Genomic DNA, 13430 nt, shown 5'->3' with positions numbered 1-13430 from the left:
AGGCCGCCTCACTGGGAGCCGAGCCGCTGCCACCCCCATCTCCACGAGGAGCGGGATCTGGTGGCTCCAGCCGCTGTTCCCATCGATGAAGTGGTCTGTGATGGACTCTCCTGTGGTGCAGCCACCAATGTCCCCAGACGTGGCTCAGTGTCCCTGGGGCAGCGTCACCCTGAGAACCAGTCAGCAAGAGACCCCCTAGGAGCACCCCAACTCCCACAGGCACTGGCGTGGCCGGGCTGGGTCGCACAGGTGGACGGAGCCTTTCCCACAACTTGGGATTCCTGGCTGGGCCCTGGTGGCCGGTGTGCAGCGGCAGGCAGTGAGGGTGCCCGGGGACCAAGGACCAGGATCCGGCTGGACTCGCCAAGTCGGCCAGGGACACAGGAGACACCGACTTCTTTGTCCACCATGAGAGACCAGAGACACCTGCTGCCAGGCCACGGCCACCCTTCCCCAGGCCCCAGAGGTGGGCTGCAGCAGACAGGTGGGGACCAGAGGGCAGGACCTTGGTGGGTGGAGACGGTGGCTGGGAGGCAGGCAGTGGCCCTTTGTCCTGGGTGGGGCCTGGACCAGCTTTTGAGGCTGGGCAGGGGTAGGGAGGAGCCTGGGGTGGCAGCGGCAGCCATGCCCGGGGACCTAGGGACACCCCACCACTGGACTCTGCCTGGTGGCTGAGGGTCTACCTGTGGGGCAGGCTGGGCCCTGCTCAGTGGGCACCTGGCATCTTCCCACACTCAGGGAAGGCCCTTTAGGGGGCCACGTGGTCCTGGAGGGCCAAGGGGGTGAGGCAGAGAGGTGGAATACGGCAGGCTTGCTGCTGTCTCTAGGGCCACCCCAGGGAGCTGATGTGTGGCAGGAAAGGGACACCACTTGGTGCTCTTGGCAGTGATGGGGGAAGGGAGGGGCAGACCCCTGCTGGCTGTGGAGGACAGGGGACCCCGAGCCTTCCCAGCCCAGCCACATGCAGACCCTGTGCCCTCCCCCGGGGACCCGGCTGCCCAGGACCCACAGCTCCTGAGGCTGAGGGGGAGCATTGGCGCCGCCCGGCAGGGCCAGGTGGTGAGGATGAGAACTAGGAGGGGCAGAGTTGTCCCCACACCTGGGCAAGCGCCGGCTGTACTGCCTGGGCTCCCGGGAAGAGTGGACCGCCCAGCGGCAGGAGGGGGTCCGGCACTCGGCCTGCTCCTGGCTGCAGGGCGTGAACAGGCCGGTCTCCTGAGCCTCGAGTCCTTGAGCCAGTAGGTGGTGGGGTCATCCTGCAGGGGCAGCCACCCTTGGACAAGTGGGTCCTGGCCAGAGTGGGAGGAACAGAAGGCCCGGTCCAGCGTGGAGCCTGGGCAGAGGGAGCCCTGCCCCGCTGGGGAGCTTAGCCAACCCTGGGTGGCACTGGGGCACGGCAGAGGTGGCGGGCCAGGTGGCAGGCCAAGGGGATGGTGAGGGAATGGGATCCTTGTAGTGCTGAGAGGCCCCAGTTGCCCGTGACTGGACCCAGAGATGGACGCTGGGGCCTGAGGCCAGAGGGAGGCCGCCACACAGCAGCGGGTCCGCGGAGACAGGCAGCAGACTCCGGGGAGCAATGGGGGGACAGGCCAGGCAGCAGAGGGAGGCCAGGGCTCCTGTTCCTGCTGGCTGCCCTGCTGCCCGGGCATCCTTGTGCTGGTGCGAGGCCAGGACTGCCTGCCTGCCTGCCTTCCTCTGGAGGCCCTGGCGTGTGCGGGGCCGAGAGGCCATCACCATGCTGAGTCCTGGCCTCCTTCCACGTCTGGGAATCATGCTGCCAGCCAAGGGCCTCGTCCCTCTGCAGAGCAGCCTCCCATTCCAGGGGACCTCTGAGTGGTCAGCGTGAGCCAGAGCTCAGGTGGGGAACTGGGACTCGCCTGTCCCCCTGGAGGCACAGCTCCCGTGGCAGGAGGGACAGAGCTCCAGCCGTCCAGCTGTGGCACGGAGGCGCCGACACACCTCACAGGCGTGGGACGTGGTGTGGCAGGGCAGGTCTCAGCGGTAGTGGGCAGGAGCACACAGCCCCGAGCCCCCAGCTCTCTGCATCCCAGGCACTGCCCACACTGTGCCCACCTGGCCTGGGGCTGGGGTGTGGCAGGGAGGAGAAGGTCTGGCTTGGCCCCGCCAGGACACCAGCCCCGCCCCCCCTCCTGCGAGTTAGGGACCCTCTCGGGCAGCTGACACGGCCACAAAGCTTTGGTGGGTACGTCAGAGTGTTTTAAAGAGGCTCAGTGCTCTGGGGCTGGGGTGCGGGCAGGGGCGCAGGGCTGGGCGCGGCCTGGTCCGGGGTTCTCCTGTGTGAAGGCCGAGGCTCACGGCGCTCCCTCCCCAGGAAGCGGCAGGTCCCAGCCCGTGTCCAGCCTGGGGCTCCAGGGCTCACAGGGGCAGCAACCAGGAGGGCATTCACCACTTGAGGAAGACCATCCCAGCCAGGACGGCATAGCCCAGCACCAGGAAGAGGACCTTGAGCAGGCGGTCATTCCTGTCCTCCAGCTCCCTAGCCAGGATCTCCAAGAAGGTGACAAACAGGAAGGTGCCACCTGCCAGGCCTTGTAGCAGCACTGAGGCCACGCTGCTGGGCACACCCCGAGCGCTCTCGATGCCCAGGCCGATGCTGATGCCCAGGGGGATCATGATGCTCACGGCCACCGCCAGCTTGGCTGCGTCCCTCAGGGGCATGGCACTCCTGGCCATGCTGATGCCCAGGGCCACTGCCACCAGCGTCTCGTGGACAGCCACGCCCACGAACAGGCTCACCACCTTCTCCCCCTCCTCCTGCAGGCCGAGCGCCAGGCCCTCGAAGATGGAGTGGGCGGCCAGGGCGAAGGCCAGGCTGAGCAGGCGCAGCGGCCCTGAGCGCGACAGCTCACGCACGCTCAGGCCGGCGCCGTGGGCGTGGCCGCGCGCGCCCCCCATGAAGGGGCTCTCGTACTCGGAGTCGCTGCCCACGTCGGAGCCCGCATTGAAGGTCTCCAGGTCGATGAAGGACGGCTTCTCCTTGCGAAAGGTCAACACCAGCTGCTCCAGGAACACGGTCAGGAAGAAGCCCAGCAGCAGGAGGGTCTCGGCCAGCGGGTAGTCAGTGCTGATGTGCCCGAGACTCAGCACCCTCTGCAGCTGCAGTGGGGACACGCGACAGGGAAAGGCCGTCAGGGCGGGGCACAGGGTCAAGTCAGGCTCAGTGTGAGCCCAGAGGGCAGCTCGGGGTGACGCCCTGGGCTCTGATCCCAGGCCCACAGCTCAGGGAGGGCAGTGCTGGACCTAAAGACCCACCCCTGTTACCAGGCTGCCTGAAGGTCTCACGTGCATGGAGCATGCTGACTCCAGGGCACCTCAGGGGGCTGAACCGTGTCCCTGAGAGACGTCACCAGGAACCACACACACGTGGCCTCATCTGGAGGAAGGGTCTTGGGAATGCAACTCAAGTGTCACGGCTGAACCGCCCCCAGGGCCTCAAAATGCAAACCTATCTGCAGAGGGAGGCTTCATAAAGGTGACGTGATCATCAGGTGGGACCTGACCCACAGGCCTGGTGTCCTTGTACAGAGACAGATGCCAGGTGCCCATGCACATGGAGGCCACAGGAAGAGGCAGGCCACCAGGGAGGGACACAGCGGAGCAGGCAGGCCACTAGGGAGCCACTCCCCAGCCCTTTTTATTTTGACACAGGGTCTCACTACATGGCTGAGGCTGGCCTCTGACTTGTGATCCTTCTGCCTCGGCCTCCAGAGCTGCTGGGATGACAGGTGTGGCCCCCATATGCGGGTGCTGCGTGGAGCTGGCTTCCCCAGCGGGCAGTTGGGGAGCTCTGCTTCTGGAGGCTGTGCCCCCACCCAGGGACCTTCAGCTGGCCCTGCCTGGCAGGACTCCCAGACTGTCCACACGTGGCCAAGGGGAGTGACGTGTGGCTGGAGTCTGGTCCTTTCCCCTGGAACCTGAGCTGCGGCAGGTGGCTGTGGAAGGGCACACCGAGCGCCTACAGCCCCAGGGCAGGACCGTGCCGTCCACTCCCTTGGGGTCTTCACCTCGCTGGCATTTCACGGTGCCCCACCTACACCAGGCCCTGCAGAGACTCCGCTTCTGTCCCCTCCACGTGCACCCTGAACCCGGCCTCCCCCTTGGGCCTGCTCTCAGCTCCTCAGTGAGGTCCAGGCAGCCCTGGGACAGCCACCACAGTGACCACCTCACTGTGGGACGCTGGATGCAGGCTGCCTGACTCGCCCCGCTGACCACACCCCAAAAGGACGTGCGGACGTGCCAGGGACACCCTCGCAGCCTCAGGCACCTCCAGGCCCCCATGCCACATGCTCTGATCCCCAGCCAGATGCCCTCGGAGCCCCCCAGGTGACGGAGCCCCCCGGGTGACGCCCGATAGTAAAGGCCCTGGCCCGGGTCCCCCGCCCCCCTGCTCTCTGCCCGGTGGGGCCTGCAGGGTGACCTGCCGCAGCCCCGGCCTGGGACTGGCGAACTGCCGGTTCCTCCACTCCCTCCCATGAGGGAGCTGACCACATGCCGAGCCCCGAGCTCCTGGCTCCCAAGGGCCACAGGAGTACAGACGCTCCTGTGAGAGGGACACCTGACAGGGTGGACGCCAGGCCTCAGGCTGTCTGCCAGGACGAGGTGCCGTGGAAGGCACCCTGTGGACACCGGCACACCCTCTGGGGGTCGGCGGGCAGGGCCAGCTATGGCCACTTTCCGAGGCCATGAGGCCCAGTGCAGGGAGCCCCACCTCCCACCCCCACTGTCATTTCATCACGGGACACGGGTCCTCGCCTGCCAGGTGTCTACCCCCAGGGGACACGTGGCCATGAGGTCTGGGGACAGTTGTGAGTGTATAATTAGAATGGGAGCATGTAGGGCAGGATCCTTCTCTGTGGCAAGCCACCCCAGGCCTGCAGGGTGCTCAGCACGGCCCACTCCAGGCCAGGGCACCCCGAGTCGGGACAGCCACCTGTGTCCCCAGCATGGCCCGGTTACCCCGGGGACAGATGGCCCAGAAGAGAACCTTGCTGCAGTGGAGACGGTTTCCATAGAGAAGCCACCTCACCTGCTCCCTCAACAGCCACCGGAGGCTTCTGCGAGCCTCTCCTGGGGACATGGTGGCTCACGGGGACCACTGCTGCTCCCAGAGGCTGAGCACGGATCCAAAGGATGTGCAGGAGGCAGGGGGCCTGCGCTGTGGCGGGCCGGGCTGCGAGCTCCGCGTGCTGAGGGGCACGGCCCTGAGCGGGCGAGTGCGGAGGCCAGGAGGACCCCAGAGGCCGCACATGCTGCAGGAGGATGAGCCGGAGGGGACAGGAGGCCACCCACAGACGTCCAGGTGTCAAGGCGTGAGGAGAATGGGGCTAGAGATGGCACGTGGAGTGCAGATCTCAAGAGACGGCTCAGGCACCCTCTCTGTGTCGGGGGCACAGCCATGCTCACTCCCAGAGGACAGCCTCCTGGCCAAGGACACTGAGTGCCACCGTGCGGCTCTGACAGCGGCTGGCCCTCTGCTCAGTCCGCGGCCGCGGGTGGTGGCAGTCCCACCGGCTGGCAGCCAGGACTGAGGTCCCACGCCCACACTGGCTGCTGGCGGGGTGGCCTGGGCTGGGCCTCCCTCAGATCCTCACTGCCCCGCTGCCCACGCCTGGCTCTCAGTCCCTGAGGCCGGCAGGAGGGTGGGCACTGCCCCAGGCCGGCCAGGTCCACCCCCTTACTTGCCTTTTGATGACCTCCGTGTCACCTGAGCCACGGGCCTCAGCGGCCACGAGATCCCTCCAGCCGGAGGACGCGGCCATAGGAGCAACGGCCCTCATTCCCACCCCACCCGCGGACCAGGCAGGGGGCAAGTGTCCCCAGGGCTGGATCTAGTGCCGTCGGAGAATGCCACCCTGGCACTCACAGGCTTGAAGGGACAGCCCAGCTCCAGGGACAAGAACAGGAAGTCCAGGATGTCCACCAGGCCCTGCCCACACTGGCCCAGGGAGAAAGAGTAGCTCACCTGAGGTCACCAGGCAGGCATGGCCAGGCCACCCGCTGCGGCCCCCTGAGGGGCTTGAACCGTGGGGCCCTGAAGGAGTGCTCAAGGAATGGGCCACTGCAGGACCACCAGGTGGGGCGTCACGGCAGACAGACCCTGAGACCGTCCCCAGTGCCCCAGCCTCCTGAGTGGCAGGGGCTGGCCCTCACTTCCCACCAGCAGAGGAGAAGGCGGCCACACTGTCACTGCATGCGTGAGCCACAGCGCTCTCAGCCTGCAGCAGAGCACATGGGCCAGGCCCCCAGGCTGACGGCGGCCAAGGGAGCCTGTAGGTGGATTCCCTCCAGGACACGCCCCACGGCTACCCTGGGTGGGGAGCCACACTGAATAACCGCACCTTCCAGTCCCGATGGGGGCCCGGGCGGTCCAGCTCGGATAGGAAGGGCTCTTCCCTGTGCCCCAGGGTTGCGTTACACTCCCCTGTCCCTGGAAACCCTGCCCTTTTTTGGACAGAACTTTCTAAGAACAAGAGCCCCCAAGTAAAAGCCCCTTCCGACCCTGCCCGCCCTTGCGCCAGTCTCCCCTGCCTTCACGGGCTTTCGCTCTCGGGGAGCCGGGGGCCGAGGCCGGAGAAGCCGTCCTGAAGCTTGTTTAAAGGTAACTTGTGTCTGTGTTGCATTTGGTGTCCCTGGAAATTCACACGAGCGACCTTAGGTTCAGCTGCCCATGCAGGTTGGGGGCAGCGATCCTGGGTGGCCCTGAAGCACAGGACAGTGAGGCTGTGCCCACACTCCTGACCACAGAGACTGAGAGACAACAGCATCTATAGCCTGAAGACACAGGTCTGATGTGACCTGCCACACAGCAACAGCTGACAGACGCAGGAGCGGGAAAACAGCCACACTGGGTTCAGGACGGAGCGTCACGCTGCCTGGAGTGGGCAGAGGGTCTGGATACTCACCTCCCATTGGGCTCATCAGTCTAGTCCCAACACAGGTCTAATCAAACCCCCTGTTTACCAGGCAAGGCACAGAGAGGGGCAGCAATCGGTATCAGATCACACAGCAATCCATTTTCTCCTTCCTGCCGTCCTCACAGAATCAAGGCCCCCGCTGGAGTTGGTATCGGGGCTGGTGAACCATCAGAGCCCCTTGGCCCCAAGGTGCCAAGGGCTCCAACTGTCAGCAGGGAGCATTACCTTTTCCCGCACAGCAGGCAGCAGCGCATTGAAGCACGTGGCCAGAAAGACTCCGCCTCCAAAGGTGTTGCAGAGGGAAAGAATCTTTTTGGAGCGATGGGCCTTCTCAAAGTCCGTCTCGATGACCTTCACGGGGAGCAGGGAGCCCAGCAGCATGAAGAAGAACACGCTCACCATGCAAAGGATCTTGGCCACTAACAACTTCATCATGGCCGTGGCTGGGGTCGCCGTGGTCACCGAGGGCCCAGGTTATGCATGGGTGCACACACCCGCGCTACGGGGCCTGACCACACAGCTGGAGGTGCATGACGGCACTCGGCCACTGCGGACACGGGGCAGCCACGTCAGCCTGGGGTCACCCAGGACAGTCACACCACACCCCTTACCCACCCCAGGGCTCCCGTACATCACTCCTCCCATGAAAATCCCCCTGCACTGCACCAACCAGGGCAGCCATTGGTCACGTGTCTGTTTAATTAAAATAAGACACGATGCGGGGCCGGGCTGGGGCTCAGGGGCAGAGTGCTGGCCTGGCCACGTGTGAGGCGCTGGGTTCGAGCCTCAGCGTCACATAAACAAAGTTATAAGAAAACCCCAGATACAACGTGAGAGCCTGCGTCCTCGGCCTTGCGCCTGTGCCCGGGAGCCTGGTGGGCTACCCAGCAGACACCTGCACTGCTGCGGAACGCTCCCTGGGGCGCTGCTCCCGTGGCTTCCTGCGACTCCAGCTCTTCACCCCACGGCTGGGGTCTGCCTCACCTCGGCCCACACCAGCTTTCCCAGGCCTCGAATGTGTCAAGCTTGTCCTGCCTCAGGGCCACTCTGCCTGGAAGACCCTTCTCCCCCAAGTTTCTCTCTTTCTTTCTTAAGCTGTGGTGGACACAACACCTTTATTTTGTTTATTTTTATGTGGTGCTGAGGATGGAACCCAGCGCCTCCCATGTGCTAGGCGAGAGCCCTCCTGCTGAGTCCCAGCCCCAGCCCTCGCCTAGATTTCTAAGGATGCCCTGGCCGACCCCTGCTCTAATCCAGGTCCCTTGCACCTACCGCGAGGCCTGGCAACAACAGATGCTCGGCAACCACTGGCTGGATGGGCTGGAGCCTTGGGCCAAAGTGCAGTGGATTCTGTCCTGGACCCAAAAATGTCACCGTTATTGAGTGGAGTCTCATTTCCTTTCCCGCAGGTAGGTGCCAGCCCTTCTCATGGCCCAGCCCTCACCTCACCCTGGCTCTAGGCTCTGCTCTGATGTCCCTGGTCACAGCTGCCTCCTCCCTCCCCTTTTCTGGCATTATTTTCTTCTATTTTGTGCACTGGGGAAACCTTATTAATTAAAGACATTTAAAGGCACTTCTCTCTCCATGCTGTGAACTACGCAGGGGCAGGGGAGTCTGTCTGCTCAAGCCCAGCAGCCCCCAGCAGCCCCTAGCAGCCCCCAGCAGCCCCTAGCAGCCCCCAGCAGCCCCCGGCAAAGAGAGGCACAGAAGCACACAGCAGGCGCCCAATAAATACCTAATGGGTGTGTGAGTGCCCCCTTCCGGAAAGTGAGAATGAGGGTGGCCTGGACGCTCTCAACTGGAAGCTACTGGGGCTGGGACACAGAGGGCACATTAATTCAGCACTTATTAAGCGCCTATTGTGTGCCCGGTGGGTGCCAGGCCTCGGCGGGCAGAGTGCGCCAGGCCCCGGCCCTGCCCCCGCCTTCCCGGGCCCACCCCCTACCCCACACGTACCTGCTCCGGCCGCAGCCCGCCTGGCTAAGCCGCCCACCGCCAACCGCTGCGCGGTCCCAACCCCGCCGTCGCGGTCCTGGCAGGTCCCAGGCTCGGCGCGCCGCGGCCCACGACCCACCCACGCTCACGCCCATTGGTCTTCCTGGGCACGGCTGGCAAAACGCCCCTCTCCATTGGTTGAAGAGGCTGCCACTCATTTTGCGACTCCACCTCTCGACCGGCACGGAAAAGTAGTTTCCTCCTACTGAGCTGCGGGAGCAACCATCAGGCAACTCCGGTGGGAAACTCGGGTCTTTCAGGAATGGTTCCGGAAGAGTTCAGATTCCAGAGCTGTCCAGGGGCGCCTGGTGCTGAACTCTGTGCGGGTTGACGATTTGGCGGGAAGCGATTTTCCACGGAGAGCGGTCCTTCTCAAAGCGTCCTCTCTGATGATGCCCCTCCTGGAGTCTTAAGAAGAATATATATGGGTTCAACAACTCTCAGTTGATAGGAGGAATAAATTCAAGGCCAAGAGATTCATGGTGACTTCAATCACAAGGGGAGGCAGATCTTAGAGGACCTAAAAAGATGGGATGACATTCAACCCGAGGCGTCACACATGCCAGGCGACTGCTGTAACACTGAGCCACATCGCTTGCCCTTTTTATTTTTGGAACTGGGTCTTGCTAAGTTGTTGAGGCTGGCCTCAAACTTGCACCCCCCTGCCTCAGCCTCCCTAGTTGCTAGGTAACCGTCATGTGCCACCAAGCCTGGCATCACTGCAGGATTTTGATGAGAGATAGGATAGATCCAACATATTTCAAGAGAATCATCTTGGTTTTTTTTTTTTTTTTCAATACCACTGACAGGCCAAGTAAAATCAAGGCTGACTATTGAACATTGATCTTTTTTCCCTAAGGTGGAAGGAACATGGGAAAAACAGGCTTCCCATGTACCCCCTCCAAAGCAACAAGACTTATGAAGAAGACTGTATTCACTTATTCGCTGTGATCTTCTTTCTGGCCGACCCATGAGCCAGGTATCAGAGGGTACGGTGTGTGGAATAACCCAGAAGAAAAGGACAAATCCTCATAGTCGTACTCACAAAACCTGAGGACAGGATGGGAAGACAATGGGGAGTTAATTCTTAGGGGGAGGGTTTCAGTCTGGGAAGATGAGGAAGTGGGGAGGTTGCACTAAAGCACTAAAATCGTGCTCTTCAAAATGGTGAAGAGTGTAAATGTTATGCATAACATTTACACTCTTAGGGCAAGGGATGTGGCTCAGTGGTACAATTTTAAAAACAAATTTTTTAAAGTTTTAAAGAAGTAAAATGGATGTACTGGAGATGTAGCTCAGTGGTAGAGTGCTTGCCTTCCATATGTAAGGCCTCAGGTTTGATCCCCAGAACGGAAAAGGAGGAGAATAAAATAGAAGAAGAAACAAAGCCCCTCCCATCACCGCTCATAGCCCAGTGAGAGGCCGCGCAGATGGGAGAGGGACAGGCAGGTCTCCAGGAGGGTCTCACTGCCCCACACCCTCGCATCCATGTCCTCAGGTACCTTCTCCCAACTGTGAACAGAACCCAATGACTTGGTTCCTTTAAAAAAAAAAAAACCTTTAGAACTTTGTCTTTTTTTTTAATATTTATTTTTTAGTTCTCGGCGGACACAACATCTTTGTTTGTATGTGGTGCTGAGGATTGAACCCGGGCCGCACGCATGCCAGGCGAGCACGCTGCCGCTTGAGCCACATCCCCAGCCCAGAACTTTGTCTTTTTTTAACCCTTATTTATTTATCTTATGTGGTGCTGGAGATCCGACCTAGTGCCTCACAAGTGCTAGGCAAGTGCTCTCCCACTGACCCACAACCCCAGCCCCCCCTGACTTGATCCACACCAGCAGGGGGAGCCAGAGAGATGAAAAGCTGTGACTCTGTCCTGCCAGCAGGTGGCCTGTTGCCTTCGCAGCTCACACGCCTTGATGACGCATGCTGTGGGGAGGCCACAAAGCAAGGAGCTGAGGGTGTCCCCAACCAACAGTCAGCATGAGAGCCTCCCTCCCAGAGCCTGTGAACTGAACCCTGCCTGCAACCACGAGAGAGCGTCTGGTCTTGGAAGGGCTCTTGACCCGTGTGAGCCCCCAGGTGACTTGGGAGGGCTCTCGTCCCGTGTGAACTCCCCAGTGGACACCTTGGTCACATGCGGCCTTTGAAGACTCAAGGCAGAGCCTCAGCTCAGCTTCACCTGAATCCTGAAACCGAAGCCACAGGATCTGGGGTGGTAAAGTTGTTTCTCCCCGCTAAGTCTTGGGGAAATTTGATAACCAAGACATCACAGAAAAGCTGTGGAGGGTACTAAATGCTGTGAGGAAAGAAGAGGAAAGAGCACTGGGTGGGGGTCAGCCCAATCAAGAGTGCTGAGCAGGAGGGGCAGACGGGAGAGTTGACAGGCAGAAGAGAGTCGGCACTTAAGGAAGCCGCAGGGCAGGCGGCTGAATGTCAGGAACAACCAGGAGGGGAGACGTTGGGAACCCTGCTGTAGACCCAGCTGTGTCTCAGGGACAGGGTTTAAGCAGGTGAAGGTCATAATCCAACTACTGTTCTAAGGTTATTTTAACTTCTGCATGAAGAAAGGCTCAATTGTTTGTTGCCTGTAATCCCAGTAACACAGGAGGCTGAGGGAGGAGGATCAGAGTTTGAGGCCAGCCTCGGCAACTTAGTGAGCCCTGTCCCAAACTAAAAATTAAAAAGTGCTGGAAAAGCTCAGGGGTAGAGCACCCTGGCTCTAAACCCTAGTACAAACAGGAAAAGAGGCTGAATTTTAGGGAGCAAGTCCTGAAGCAGGGAGACTAGTTAAGAATCGTGGGAGTAGGAATTGGTGATGGTTTAGATGAAGGCAGCCTCCGGGTAGGAGGAGGGTGGAGGGGTGCGCTGCGGGGCAGGCTGCCGCCTGCCAGGTGGGTCTCAGAGGAGGAGCCTCGGGGACTCACCTTCTGGCTTGAGTGCCAAGGTGGATGCCGGTGTTGTTCCCCAAGCCGGAGGGACTGGCGGAGGGGCAGCCCTGGAGGCTGTGAGGGACCTCGGCTTTGCGGAGGTCCCCGTGCCATGCCACAGGCACTCACGCTGAATGCCACTGTCGGCCTCCCGAGGTTGCCTCATGGTGGGACCCACGATCTCCGGTAGCTATTTATAAGTTGTGTCTCGTGCTTTCAAAAAAATTTTTTCCGAAGAAGGGGTCTGTCTGTCTGTCTGTGTCGTCCAGGTTGGCCTCAAGCCCCTGGGCTCCAGGGACCTCTGCCTCTGACGTCTGGGTGCGGGGACAGCAGGTGTACTCCACGGCACCATGGTCCCCAGCTGGTCACTAGGAGACACTGAGCAGTTGACTCTTTGGGTCTTGCACAGTTCACAACGAGAAGACGGTGTGTGGCAGCAGCACATCAGGCGAAGACCAGGGGCCTCCGAGGGAACACGGGGAAGGGCCGCATCTGTGCAGGGTCAGTCGGGAAGCAAGGTTCCGGGCAGGAGCTGCAGGAGGTCAGTGCATGTTCCTAAACCCCTGCACCAGAACCGTGTATCCCCGGGGCGCCACAGGACAGCCCAGGTGGATTGACTGTATCTCAGGGGCATCCACAGGGCTGGGGTGGGAGCTCAGCTGGCCGCTGGCCGCTGGCCGGGTGAGGCACTGGGTTCCCTGGTCAGCACCACATGTAAACAGACCAAAATAAGGGTCCACTGACAACTCAAACCAGACGAGGAATCCCCCAGCGAGGCACGAGGAATGGCCCTGAGGGCAGGTGAGGCCTGCAAGCCACGCCTGTCGTCCAGCAGCTGGGGAGGCTGGAGCAGGAGGGCCAGCGCTCAAAGCAGCCTCAGCCTCTTAGTGAGCCCTGAGCCACTTAGCAAGAGCCTGTCTCTAAATCAAATATTTTTTGAAAGGCTCAGTGGTTAGTGCCCCTGGGTTCCACATCTGGTACAAAGTGACAAGACAGAGGGAAAGAGACCTGATACATCTTTAGGTGTAGATGGACGCGATCCCTGTGTTTGTCTGCTTGTTCATTCATTTATTTACCTCTATGCAATGCTGAGGGTCGAAGCACCCGAGCCCCACCCAGCCCCAGGAAATGTCAATCACATGCTGGACGCTGCGCTCCACCCAGAATGACTGTCCCGAAATGAAGCCGGGAAAGGGACGGCGGCAGTTCACAGGGGGACAGACCCAAGAGGCACAGTAAGGTAAGGACAGGCAGCGGGTCCTACAGGGTGGAGTAAAGCAGGTGTCCACCAAGGCCCCTCCACAGCCCCACGGAGTCGAGACCGAGGGGTGACTGACGGCAAGACACACCTTCAGGCTGTGCTCCTTGGCTTTGTTGACTTTGTAGGATTCCATTGTATGGATTCACTAAAAATGGTTCCTCTGTTTGCCTGGGGGACATTGGGCTATTTCCAGTCAGTACGACATTTTAAAACTGAAAACAAAGGCACGCCAGACGTGAACACACGGCTGATTGGCACAGGAAAGAATCGGGTGACACCTGCCCAGGACCCGGCCTCCTCCCCCGG

The 13430-nt window shown here is 61.1% G+C and overlaps 1 protein-coding gene across 3 annotated transcripts; it reads right to left on the bottom strand.

Annotated features, from left to right (window-relative positions):
* On the bottom strand, window positions 1-8990 carry Slc39a3 (solute carrier family 39 member 3). 3 transcript variants are annotated; one of them, XM_026414735.2, is made up of 5 exons: window positions 8892-8990; window positions 8671-8749; window positions 8208-8290; window positions 7161-7482; window positions 1-3117 (listed from the first exon to the last, which is right to left on the bottom strand). In XM_026414735.2, exons 4-5 carry the CDS (start codon window positions 7368-7370, stop codon window positions 2404-2406), a joined length of 924 nt encoding a protein of 307 aa, XP_026270520.1. In that variant the 5' UTR covers window positions 7371-7482; window positions 8208-8290; window positions 8671-8749; window positions 8892-8990; the 3' UTR covers window positions 1-2403. The 3 variants fall into 3 exon arrangements, with proteins under 3 accessions (XP_026270520.1, XP_026270519.1, XP_026270521.2); XM_026414734.2 differs by lacking the exon at window positions 8671-8749; XM_026414736.2 differs by lacking the exons at window positions 7161-7482; window positions 8208-8290; window positions 8671-8749; window positions 8892-8990 and adding an exon at window positions 5048-5400.
* Between the last annotated feature and the right edge of the window lie 4440 nt (window positions 8991-13430).

Source organism: Urocitellus parryii, chromosome 3, assembly GCF_045843805.1.
Source record: "Urocitellus parryii isolate mUroPar1 chromosome 3, mUroPar1.hap1, whole genome shotgun sequence".
NCBI lineage: Eukaryota > Metazoa > Chordata > Mammalia > Rodentia > Sciuridae > Urocitellus > Urocitellus parryii.
Note: the sequence above shows the minus strand (reverse complement) of the source record. Positions and strands in the feature narration are given on the sequence as shown.

What these genes read in the sequence shown, in the direction of transcription:
- Slc39a3 (XM_026414735.2), bottom strand. Translation starts at nt 7,370, where the DNA reads ATGATGAAGTTGTTAGTGGCCAAGATCCTTTGCATGGTGAGCGTGTTC. An exon ending in TGCCTGCTGTGCGGGAAAAG is followed by an intron (nt 3,118 to 7,160) that starts GTAATGCTCCCT and finishes TCCCCACTGCAG; the next exon opens with CTGCAGAGGGTGCTGAGTCT.